This window comes from Triturus cristatus, chromosome 2_1 (assembly GCF_964204655.1).
Source record: "Triturus cristatus chromosome 2_1, aTriCri1.1, whole genome shotgun sequence".
Taxonomy (NCBI): domain Eukaryota; kingdom Metazoa; phylum Chordata; class Amphibia; order Caudata; family Salamandridae; genus Triturus; species Triturus cristatus.
In genome coordinates, this window is record NC_140581.1 from 1,165,126,434 (window position 1) to 1,165,139,540 (window position 13,107).

At 45.2% G+C, this 13,107-nt stretch overlaps 1 protein-coding gene across 2 annotated transcripts in view; it reads right to left on the reverse strand.

Annotated features, from left to right (window-relative positions):
- Nucleotides 1-13,107, reverse strand: part of DGKQ (diacylglycerol kinase theta) — a 1,093,519-nt gene that overhangs the window by 798,089 nt on the left and 282,323 nt on the right. For both annotated transcript variants that reach the window (XM_085636612.1, XM_085636613.1), the window contains exon 2: nt 4,875-4,954. In XM_085636612.1, coding sequence (XP_085492738.1) covers nt 4,875-4,954 — 80 coding nt within the window. The remainder of the gene's footprint in view (nt 1-4,874; nt 4,955-13,107) is intronic.

Below are 13,107 nucleotides of genomic sequence, written 5' to 3' on the forward strand. Positions count from 1 at the left end.
GCAAGAGAGAGTGAAGAGAGCAGAAGCTATAGCAGAAAAAGTACAACGTAAAACGATATATCAAAAAGCTCTAGAATTAAAAAATAAAGAAAAGAAGGAAAAAACAGAAAAAGAAGATAGGGAATGTTGATTGGAGGTAAATGGCCAGTACCATATTAGGCGCCCTATTTATCCCAAACTTAATAAACCTCAGGATGACTGCATCCTATTAGAACGCCCCCCACCCTTTATCAGTTCCCCACTCCAAGTGGCCACCGATGAGGTTTCTGACGACGAGCATTTGTCTTCAGACAACAAAGAACAAGATAAACAAGATGGGCGACAGACTCGCTCTACTTCGACTAGAGCAAAACATTTTAAATTAAAAACCGCTGCTAGGGAGGAGGCTCGCCGGCCTCACGCTGCATCGCTCATTGCAACTATGTGGCAAAATATGGAGCAATTTTATTTTGTAGAAAAAATTGTTTGGAAGGTAATATTTGATTATAGACACATTTCTCAGGAATAAGAGCCAAAGGATATAAATACTGATTATACACAATTAACAGAGGGGACTTTCCCTTTTTCAGCCTTATCTGTTATGATTAGACGAGTGGTTAACATACGAGACGCAGCATTGCGTTCACGAAAGGAGCAAGAATTAGCTAGAAAACAGAAAGGTGTAGAAACAGTTCAATCCCCAGCACAAAAAGTAGAAGCTCCGGTGGATGAGGTTGCACCTGTTAATAGTACATTTGCTATAAAACCTATGTGTGAAGCTGCACCCCTTTATGTTCCTCCTAAGGGTGCAGGAACAAATGATGATAAAACTTCGGATGATGCCAAGGGATATTTTATATTTAATTGGGTTTACACGCCTTGGAGTAGAGCTGACGTGATGGCTCTTAAAGCTGCTCTGCCCGACCCCCGGAAAAATCCTGCCACCTTCTATGAGGAGGTGGAAGGAGCCATTAGCTCCTGCACTATGACCTTGCCAGATATTGATATGCTCTTTGGGCTTATTTTGCCTCCTGATATGTGGAGAACAATATGCAAAATAGATGACAATGTAGCGTATGGTGATACCTGGGAACATTTAGAACAAATAGATGCAGAAAGGGAGCCTGCGCAGAAACCTCAGAAGGAGATATTAGATCTTCCTAAAGCTATTGTGACTAAGTTAAAGACTCTCATACCTCCTAAGAAAATAGATTGGATTACGTTAGCGTCCTGTAAACAGAAAAAGGATGAGATAGTTTCTGATTTCTTTTTAAGGTTTGAGGAAACATTTCATGATTTTAGTGGTCAGTCATTGGCTGAGGATACAGTCAGCATTTGTTTGTCGATAAATTTGTCGCTAACATGTTACCGGAAATAGCTAGTCGCTTAAAGGCCAGCGAGCTTTCTTGGACCACGTCTTCCCCAGTTTCCCTGAAAAAGGCAGGGAGGATAAGAAGGATAAAGCCTTAAAGACAAAAGTTATGTTGGCTCAAATATATGGTCCACCGTTTAGGGGAAGTGGAAGAGGCGGACATGCAATGCATACACCTGGAATACCCCCTCTCCCTCGAGCAAATTTGTCCCCTGATCAGTGTGCTTATTGTAAAGAAACCAGGCATTAGCGTTCTGAGTACCCTCTTTTGCGCGGTCAGCGGTATCAGCGGGGAAGGGGAAGTATGAGAGGATGCCCAGGGAATTCAGGAAACAGGGGAGGTACAGGAGCTTGCCCCAGATTTGAAGCAGTTGAACAAGGACCAAATTACTCTAATACTTTTGATAGACGAAATCAATATCAAATGTCTGATTATTCTGCTGATGCCCTTGCGGATTCCAATTATGCATAGGGATGCCTAGAATGGGGTAAGGAACCGGTTGAGGTGCCAGTAGATCAAATGGGTCCTTATATTAACGCAAACATCTTGGGATTTACTGATCACTTTCTGGTTGACACAGGGGCTACCCATAATGTGCGGTTTAAAAATTGGTTCCTAGGGCTCCCCTGTTCGGCACAATGATAACATCGATAGGATTCAATGGGACACCTACACCTAGCCCGCTTTCACAGCCACTTGAATTTGGACTTGACAAATTCACTGCAGCATGTTCATTTTTGCTTTGCCCTAACACGCCGGACAACATTGTGGGTATCGATATGCTTAAATATTTTTGTGAAACAAAACTTTGTTCTCCGGAAGGTGTGCGTGTTATTTTAAATAACAATTATGCAATGGTTGAGAGATCCTGTCTAATCAATGAGGATGCCACTCTGGTGTTCTTGGGACGTACACTGGCACCAGATCACATTCAGACCATTTTAGATACTTCTGTACCCCGCACTCAGAAGGATGTTTGTACATTGATTGGCCTCACTTCTTTTTGTAGGCAATTTTTTCACACATTATTAAACCTTTGTTAGCCCTTTTGACTAGACACTCCGATGCCCCTCCCATGGACTGCTGAGTGTCAGAGCGCCTTCCAACAGTTACGTCAAGCTCTTTGTTCTGCACCAGTATTAGGTACCCCAGACATGTTGATGAGTGACTATTTGTCCCAGTTAACTGACAGCTTGTCTTCTATTTATCAGCAGGTGCGGGAAGCTCTTCCTTCGTGAGCCCTGCTGTGCTGACAGATCATCGCGACATTTTGGTCACCGAGAGATGGCGAGCTGTATCACCCCCAAGACCTGAGGAAGTCTTCCCAGACCACGCGATCCCTGGTACATCTAGCTATCTGCTCCAATCCAGGAAGAAAGACAATTCATCGCAGAAAGAGACTGTTTGAGCCACTGTCCTGGTTGGTTATAGACGGACTACAAATGGGTGTAGCCTTTTAGTGACTACTCATCCCAACGTTAGTGAAGAACCAACGCCTACCCAGGACCTTAGGGCATCATCTATTTTGTTGTTTGCCGATGAAAATGAGCTCGCCTATGAAGAAGGAGATCGCTGCAACAACGTGCAACAGCTGTACAATCTGCATACTTGGTCTGACTTTGACTGCTGTCATTATCGCTACTGTAATGTGGATAGTATAGGAAGTAATGCCTGGAGCCTCCTCACCTAACATTACAGTTACATCACTTGCTGCAAAAGAGCATTTTGATTTGCCGCAACATGAACAGGGATACCGGCAAAATCTGAGAAACAATTCATTTCTTCAAATGTTGCATCAGACACACCAGCTAAGCAATACTAATAACTGTTGGGTTTGTGGCAAGATTCCGCCTCATCAGAACATAAAAGGAATCCCGTTGTCACCAATGCCTTTTTCTTTCAAAGGCTCATGCCCAGCTTGGTTCAAACCTCTATATGCCTCTAATGAACAAAGTCTGTTACCCTAACGAAGATGGGGACTCATAAGCAAAAGGGACTGCTTTAGAAATGGAAGAATATAGTAAAGGAAGTGCAGCAACAAACTATGTGTATCCAAATTCTAGGTCGGCTAAAGGAAATGGACCCCTTGTTATCTCTGTTGCCATGACCACTGGCCCCTTTGTGTACAAAGTACAGGCGATGTGCCAGTGGGCCACAGTAACTGTACTACAGTGTTGCAGATGTCTACGAGAGGCCGAAGCAGCTTCCTTGCATCACGTCACACTTATTTTGCTTGCGGAACTAGGGCATACTACTTCCTACCTCCAGGCTGGCCTGGTACCGGTTACATAGCCTTCCTTCTACCACCTGTATTTTTAGCTCCCCCAACCTACCGTCAAGATTTGCAATTATTCACTATGCTGGTAGTAGGGGAAAACGTGCAATCGATGTCTCTGTAGTCGACCAGACAGAGACCACATGGGAACAATATAGACTGAAGCATGCTGTATCATCAGATCCAGCTGTTGTGTCTTCACACCGGACAATTCACCTTCTGTATATGCGGTCATCTCCAAACTACACAAAATAGCTACTGAGATACATCAAGACTCAGGAACATGGACTTGGGCTGGATGGTTCTGGGACATATTTTCTGTATGGGGCTTAAAAATATTATCGGCCTTGTTCATAATTATTGCAGTTCTCTTCTCTTGTTTTTTATGTATCCAATGCGGGCCAATGCTTTGTTCCCACAACCCAACCATCTGACATTTCGTAAATCGCTGAAGACCTGGTTGTTCCCGTGAGCTTCCCTTCTGATTCCATCTGTACTTGTTCAGCGCGGGGACGCTCACGGGCAGCCATGCGCTCTAGAAATCCGGTAACATTGACATTAACATTAACCTCTGTATTTCCACTTGTACTACTTGTCTACCATCTAAAACGAATATCCAAAATGTAAATGCCCGTTTAGTAATAGATCGAGAAGTCAGCAATATAATGTTCATCGATATACATGATGTTTATCGTGCCCCTATTAAAGCATAAGAAAATGTCTGATTAATAAACTTTTTATTTATTTACAACTCCAGTGCTGATCTCTATTTTGTTGGCCTTTCAACCCGTGAACAAAAGGGTGACCATGCACCAATGTACTCCTAAAAAGGTAAATTTCCACAGTTTTACTCCCACAACGTCAATGGGAAAATAAATTAATCTTCAGTTTTGCAAAATCTCTTCCACATGTTGGTATGTGTGTATTAGTGACTTTACACAAACGTCACAGGTCTGCTATACTATTACCTTACGCAAAAGGGCATAGTTATTTGTTAAATGTATCTCAATATATGGCTCACACTAACCGTAAAATATCAAGCATACTCGCCCTGAAAATAAGGAAATGTCACGCCTAAGCAATCTGAAAACTGGGCAGCTATGATTAATATTTCAACATGATGATGATAGTGATATATATATTTATTAAAACGAAAAGGTCTTGGCTAATGCCAGACCTAAACAGAAGCTAAAAATAACAAATTATTTTATGACCAGCAAAGCATTGGCATGCTACAGTTGACTCACCCGCACTGCGCTGGGAGCCAGACATGCGCACAAGATCTTCACATGCTTCCGACACTTTTCATGAGACATGAAGTTGCAAACTGTGAAAAGAAAATTGACAATATATCAGTCCCTGCAGAAACATGTCTTTGCAGACATGCTTTTCAGATGCAAGACATTACTTGTCACAAGCATTCCAAACGATACTCGGTCAAAAAAAAGAAATAGCTATATTTCATTTCATTTTCATGCACAATTTTTTAAACAAAGCTGGTCCTCCAAGCAAAGAAGGAAAACGAGGTTCTGGCGTTAATCCTGCTGCTTAGATTTCTAGTCATGTAGACGCCTGCTGAGCACAGCGACTGCTTCTCTCAGAAAGCCTCTTAATTGGGTGGGAGTTTGACGGAATCCACAAATTAAGTTATCATATTTAATGTTTTTCAAGGACATGTATGCAACAGAGTGATTAGCATTGCTTTTATGACTTGGGGATAAACAATGCATTATCTTGACATCAATTCTGGTTAATGTTAGTGTCTAGATCTGAAAATCACTCAACCCAAATAAATCCCGGGGGTAGCCAGCATGGCTGTTTGCTGTCTATGGCAGGTGTTGGTCTGATTCAGCTGGCTACTTTACAAATAACACGATGTTGTATGTGCTGGATGTGCTTACATGTATGTAGGTCATTAAAGTGCTTTTGCTCCATGTACCGCAGTGTATATCAAAGATTGAATTATCTCAATTGTCCACTAAGGTGTGGCAAGGGAGCCACCGATGTGACCTTCAATAACCCCGCCCTCCAACTAGACACATCACAGAAGTAAACATCCTCGGTCCACCAAAAACAAGCAATATCCCACTCCCCTTGTCGTGCTCTTTGTGTCTCCACGTGTCCCTGGGACTCCCTTTGCGAATCTGTCTCCTATATATCAAGTAAGTCCTTCTGTAATCAACTTTGTAGGAGCAATGTCACACTCGTGTGTAACTCTCTCCTCCCCCATTTCCTTTACTGATATCGCCTCCCGCCACTAGTACCCATGTTCCTCATCAACCTCACTTGTTCAATTTACTAACACTACCTCCAGCTTCCTCCTCCGTACAAGGTGGGCCCCCACACTTCAGTATCTGTCTAACAAGAGTGGAAGTTACTGACTCCAAAGCAGATGCTGCTGAAAGACCGTAAATGCCAGTCTCACTCCGCTGCACACCAGTTATATATGCTGCTACTTAAATAATTACGTTTACAACAAACTTTACATAATAAATAGAATCCAAGGTGTGTGTCAGATTGGATACATAAGAGAATGGATGGGAAACTGAGGACTAAGGCAACTATAACAAGAAGGAGCAGGACAATAGAGGAAAGGGCAAATTTAATGGAGGATGTTTATTTACTGACAAACAAAATGCCATTCTCTAGAATAAAAATGACTCAAACAGGTCCCCCTTCTCAGGATACATTTGCAAGGAAACCGGAAAAGCATGACTAACAGCAGACAGACGCCATAAATATATTGATAACTGTCCCTTCACATTTATAGCCCAGAAATCTATTGTCTACTATACAAATTCAAGTTTCATTAAAAAAACAATCTAATGAAAAACACGGGCACCAGCATTTAAGTGTCACATCTAATACATATAAAATGAATTAAGAATAAGTAACCCAAGCAGACCACTCGTTCATACTGTAAATACATAACAAAAACTTGGTGGGGAGTCTTCTACTGGATGTTGAGCAACTCTTTAGTTGAATGTCTCTTCTACCTTTCTGTTTCTTCACTCTCTACACTCACTAGAGTCTCATTCATTTTCCATCATCAACTATGAAATCATAGTTTTGGCTGTACAATTTAGAGCCTTCACCGGGATGTTGACCGCTTATTCAGCTATATACTGTGTCAATATTCGTACACAGATAAATCTTGTGAGAAGGTGGGTTGGTATATGCTGTCCACTAATTAAAGTGGGCACCTTGTACCAGTCCACACGACCCTTATGATGTATGAGGTCAAAGATAACCTTTATGAAAGCTATCATAGTGGTAGCTATGGAGAGCAGCCTTCAGGCTTAATCTTGAAGGAATGTAAAACAGCTTGTTTTACCAGAATATCACCTCCTAAATGACTAAATGAAAGGAGAACCACACAGTGGTTATATAAAAATATGTATTTATTAATAGAACACTCTCTACTAGTCTCTATGTGAGACTAGGGCATAAAGCACACAATACTGAATCAATAGAACACTCGTAAATAGCACAATACACAGCGGGATCCAGAGGGAGACGAACCATATACTAAAAAAATGGTACAACAACAACGACTTGACTAGACACAGGGCCTAGGGCACGTAAAATCGCTGGGACCCCAAGGAACCACCCAGAGGAGTGACACAAGGAGCCCACGGAAGGGGGGGTGCAGTGAGGAAACACAGACGCGTGCTCCGTACAACTCTATGGGAAAGTCGCGGATGGAAAATTACATGTTAAGGACACTTCTAAGAGGACTTCGAGCAAACCCTTTGGAACATAGGAGGTTCTAAGGCCAACCCACCAGTGAGTATCAAGGTACCTGTGTTACCTATCCCAGAGGAGTCGGGTGCATAGGTGTCAAGTGGCGTCGGAAACCTTTGTCGTTTTCAATGAAGAGTGGCAAAGAAGTACTGCTGCCAGGAAGGCGAAGAGTGTCTGGAGGAATACAAGCCTGGATTCAGGGTGGGATGAACCTGAAAGCAGAGGAGACAGAGTTTGGGTCACTTCTGGTGACCAGTGGCTCAGTAGTCGAATGTCCACCGATGTTGGGTGCTTCAGGTGCAAAGAAGGGTTGCCTGACTCTGCAGCCACGGGGACCAGGAGACGTCGAGGACGACCAAAGTCCGGAGGTGAGCTGTCCCACGAAGAATGTCGAGAGCTGCGGGGTCGATGTCTGGCTGGAGCACCAACAAGCCTTGGCAACTGCAACCCACGCGGTCAGAGGAAACAGGTTACAGTGTGGACCAGCAAGTTCCAGGGGACTCTCCAAGCAATGGAGAGTCAAGGCACGTCTGGAGCAACCAGGTAAGCCCAAGAATTCACAAGGTCACCCTCGATAGGACCCACAGGCCAACGGACCAGGGATCGCAAGGAGACCAACCCACAGGACACTCGGAGAGTGGAGGCCGGATATCTTCGGTGTAAATACTGCTCGGGGTTGGGACTACACTGAGTCCAAAGCACAGGCTCAGGAATCGTCACTAAGCACATGCACTTGCAAAAGTACGCGGTGCACAGGGTTGCACGGTCCCCACAAGGGATACTGGTCTCGGAATTGCTGAGAGGGCAGATCGACTTCAGGGACCTTCGGGAACCCACCTCCTGTGTTGCTGAAATCTTCGGAGGCCTCAGGAGCTTGGGAGAAGCAAACCGGTCAGATGCGTTTAGGTGCCTGTTTTTGCAGGGGAGTAACTCCTTTACTCCAAGGGAGATTCTTCAGTCGTCCAGCGTCGTGCAGGCAGTCAAAGTACTTGGTTTCTTCTCAGCAGAATCTTGTCCAGGTAAAATCTAAAGTCCTGTAGCCAGGTAACCCACTTTATACCCATGGGAAGGGGTTGGATAGATTCTGTGGACCCTCCCAGGGGAAGGGGCAGGACAAAGGGGTGGCTACACCCATGCCCTTTGTCCAGTTTCATGCCAGAGCAGGAGCAAATGGCTCCTGGAACTGGTTTGAGCTGGACTATGCATAGAACACCAAATGTGCCCCCACTGCAGACTTTCTGCCACTCTGAGAGTGCACCCACCCAGCCCCAATACACTAAATCCTGTCTGGGAGGTGGTTACACCTCCATGTGACAGGATGCCTATTGTCATGCCTTCCTCTGCGCGAGCTTGGCTCAGCAGTAGGAGAGCAGAAGCGTGTCTGTTGCTGGCAGCATCCATTTTGTGCTGCCCAGGTTGAGAAAGCTGGTACCGGGTATACCGGTGACCCACATATGTCCATTTAGAAGGGTGGAATCATACCTCCCACACCAGTTAATGGCGTGGAGGTATGATTCCAAGGTGTTTGACACCAAACACGACATGTTTCTAAGTAGCCGTTTTAAAGTTAGTGTTTACCGCGAGGTTATAATGCACCTAAACATATATGTCTGGCTGCATCACAGACAACAAGAATGGTCTCCGAAGGCTGTAGAGGGGCTCTGCTTATGCCGGGGCACCCTCTCACGTAAAACACAATACCCTGCCTTCAGGATTGTTAAGGCTTGCCATAGGGGTGCCTGATAGGAATTTAAGTGTAGTGATTTAGATAGATATAGTGAACCTTTATCTCAGTAAGTGGTGCAAGCACCATCTTACACAGTCTGCAGTAGCAGGCCTGTCGTGTCAATTTGGATGGCCTCTCATGGGTGGCATAATACATACTTCAGCACAGGGGAGGCCTCTGGGGTACCTATGCCCTGGGTACATGGTGTACCATATACTAGGGACTGATAAGGGTACCCCAGAATCCAATCTGGAGTATACCTAAAGTACATGCATATCAATTTACAGGAGAAAGCAGATAGACTGGGGTCCTGGATAGCAGGATCCCAGTCAGACTAGGCCAAAAACAGTGTGACATCAGCAAAAAGTGGGGGTAACCATAAGAAGCAGATACTACTTTCCTACATATCTAATATCTGGATCCTCTTTATTATTGAATAGTTGTACTTTCTATTACACCTCAGTTAATTTAAGTGCCTAAATACCCTACTTGCTTTTGACCAATCCTGATGATTTATGTTATAGTAGACTGACCAGCCACTCAAAAACTACCCCATCCTTTGAAAGACACTGGGACCTGGGGTACCTACACATCCATTATTTTTAATATCCTTCCCCAGGCCTTCATTCCCCACTTTTTCATATCCCATCTCTTGGTCACTGGTCCACCTTTGTCAAGAGCTTGCAATTGGCATTGCTTTTCTTTCATTCACTTTCATGTCTAATGTAACATTGCACATCAAGTGAATTGCAAATGTTAGTTGTCACCTAGTTGTATGCACTCTTCAATCCATGGACAATAAAGTGTAAAGAACAAAGAGGATCTTTGGCTCCTGTTCACCCTCAAAGTCTCGGTGACTTGCAGTGTTGACCATCATGTACTACTCAAAACTTTTCTACACCTGGGTATCTTTGAAATGGTTAATCTCGTTCTTGTAAAAAGACAATTTGTTCAAAAGGACTCTTCAAAATCCTGCCCAGTCAAATAAGGGGTCATGTGGTTCCATCCTAGACCCTAATATTTTTAGTCTCTAGATGGAGTCAGTAGAGATATTTCCCGCTGATCAAAAGATCATGCTTCTCCAATGAGGATGATAGACTACTCTATCTCAAGTAGTCTTATGAAGTTGACATGCACCATCTAAAATATTGCACACATTCCATTCAGCCTATTTTTTTTTTAAATCTGTTTTTATTGTTTTATAAATCCACACATTGCAATCGTACATCAGTGATTAACATTTGTACCTTACATCATATCATCAGTCCCTGTGCTACCATAGTTTCTCATGACTAGCCATTCCTTCTTTACAATCTAATACAATATAGGTCACTTCACAGCAGACAGCTGGATGTACACACACCTGCATTAATAGGATCACATTGTCAGTTCTTTTACGCTAACTTTTTTGTAATGTAAGCCATAAAATTAACAACAAACCATCGCAATCAAACTCCCTCCCCCCTCCCTCTGCCTCCGGTGTGTCCAGACTTCTGATTGCATAATCTTATATGTTTATCAGTTCCTTCAAAACTCTTTTCGGGATATTTTAGGGGACAATACCTACTGTTCTTCGTACATCCCACACTACCCCATTCACTCACCACAGGGCTAGGCCCTTATTACCATCTCTGCTCCTTGATCGATCAAGGGGAACCTACTGGAGCCTCCCCTGCAGGGCCCACCGCCGAGTCAGTTTCAGGTATTTGTAATGCTATCACTAGGGCTTCCCACGCTCTTGCTGCTTCCATCGCCTTCTCATTATTAGCACGTATAGCCTGTGGCAATCTAACTGTACTCTCACTTTTGGCCCATTTGAGTAGCTCCGATTTCCACTTCCCTATAGTAGGCCCTCGTCGTGACTTCCATTGGGCTGTAATCTCTCTCTTAGCCAGCAGTAGGCCTAGGTCCTGAACCTTGCTCGTGAGTTTTGTCTTAGGAGTATGTGGAAACCAATGTAATATACAGGTACCCATGTCAGTGTATGTGGCGCTCTGTAATTCCAAAGAACGGTGATGGATCAAACCCAGATCTCTTGACTGGCTGTGAGTGTTTGATTGGTTCTGATGCTCCGTCCATCACCACCCCCTTTTGTACCGCCTTGTTCGCCATAAGTTGGCAGGGTATGCTCAGACGTGAGTCCCTTGCTCACTTTGCCACTGGATTCAAGCAAGCCTGGCCGAAGACGGCTGAAATGCCAGAAACCGGTCCTAGGAAGTTTGTTTCCGACCAGGGAAGGCATGGCTTGGCAGTTCGGGCTGGACTCTTCCCATGAGGCACAGGGTCAGACTGATTTGCATATGGCCATGTCTGAACTGGGGAGGCAGAGTGGGCTAAAGAACGGTGATGGATCAAACCCAGATCTCTTGACTGGCTGTGAGTGTTTGATTGGTTCTGATGCTCCGTCCATCACCACCCCCTTTTGTACCGCCTTGTTCGCCATAAGTTGGCAGGGTATGCTCAGACGTGAGTCCCTTGCTCACTTTGCCACTGGATTCAAGCAAGCCTGGCCGAAGACGGCTGAAATGCCAGAAACCGGTCCTAGGAAGTTTGTTTCCGGTCCAGGGAAGGCATGGCTTGGCAGTTCGGGCTGGACTGTTCCCATGAGGCACAGGGTCAGACTGATTTGCATATGGCCATGTCTGAACTGGGGAGGCAGAGTGGGCTAAAGAACGGTGATGGATCAAACCCAGATCTCTTGACTGGCTGTGAGTGTTTGATTGGTTCTGATGCTCCGTCCATCACCACCCCCTTTTGTACCGCCTTGTTCGCCATAAGTTGGCAGGGTATGCTCAGACGTGAGTCCCTTGCTCACTTTGCCACTGGATTCAAGCAAGCCTGGCCGAAGACGGCTGAAATGCCAGAAACCGGTCCTAGGAAGTTTGTTTCCGGTCCAGGGAAGGCATGGCTTGGCAGTTCGGGCTGGACTGTTCCCATGAGGCACAGGGTCAGACTGATTTGCATATGGCCATGTCTGAACTGGGGAGGCAGAGTGGGCTAAAGAACGGTGATGGATCAAACCCAGATCTCTTGACTGGCTGTGAGTGTTTGATTGGTTCTGATGCTCCGTCCATCACCACCCCCTTTTGTACCGCCTTGTTCGCCATAAGTTGGCAGGGTATGCTCAGACGTGAGTCCCTTGCTCACTTTGCCACTGGATTCAAGCAAGCCTGGCCGAAGACGGCTGAAATGCCAGAAACCGGTCCTAGGAAGTTTGTTTCCGGTCCAGGGAAGGCATGGCTTGGCAGTTCGGGCTGGACTGTTCCCATGAGGCACAGGGTCAGACTGATTTGCATATGGCCATGTCTGAACTGGGGAGGCAGAGTGGGCTAAAGAACGGTGATGGATCAAACCCAGATCTCTTGACTGGCTGTGAGTGTTTGATTGGTTCTGATGCTCCGTCCATCACCACCCCCTTTTGTACCGCCTTGTTCGCCATAAGTTGGCAGGGTATGCTCAGACGTGAGTCCCTTGCTCACTTTGCCACTGGATTCAAGCAAGCCTGGCCGAAGACGGCTGAAATGCCAGAAACCGGTCCTAGGAAGTTTGTTTCCGGTCCAGGGAAGGCATGGCTTGGCAGTTCGGGCTGGACTGTTCCCATGAGGCACAGGGTCAGACTGATTTGCATATGGCCATGTCTGAACTGGGGAGGCAGAGTGGGCTAAAGAACGGTGATGGATCAAACCCAGATCTCTTGACTGGCTGTGAGTGTTTGATTGGTTCTGATGCTCCGTCCATCACCACCCCCTTTTGTACCGCCCTGTAATTCCAAAAAGCAGTTCGACTACCTCCTTCCAGTACGTTCCCAACTGTCCACAAGTCCACAGCATATGAGGTAACTCTGCCCCCCCTAAATTACAGCGCGGGCACTGGACAGTGTCCGTCTGAAAATATAGATTAATCTTGGCCGGGGTTAAATAAGCCCTATGCAATATAAAGAAGTGTATTAATTGAAACCTGGCATTCCGTGTACTCTTCCAGGCCCTTCGAATCAATTGGGCCCACGCTGT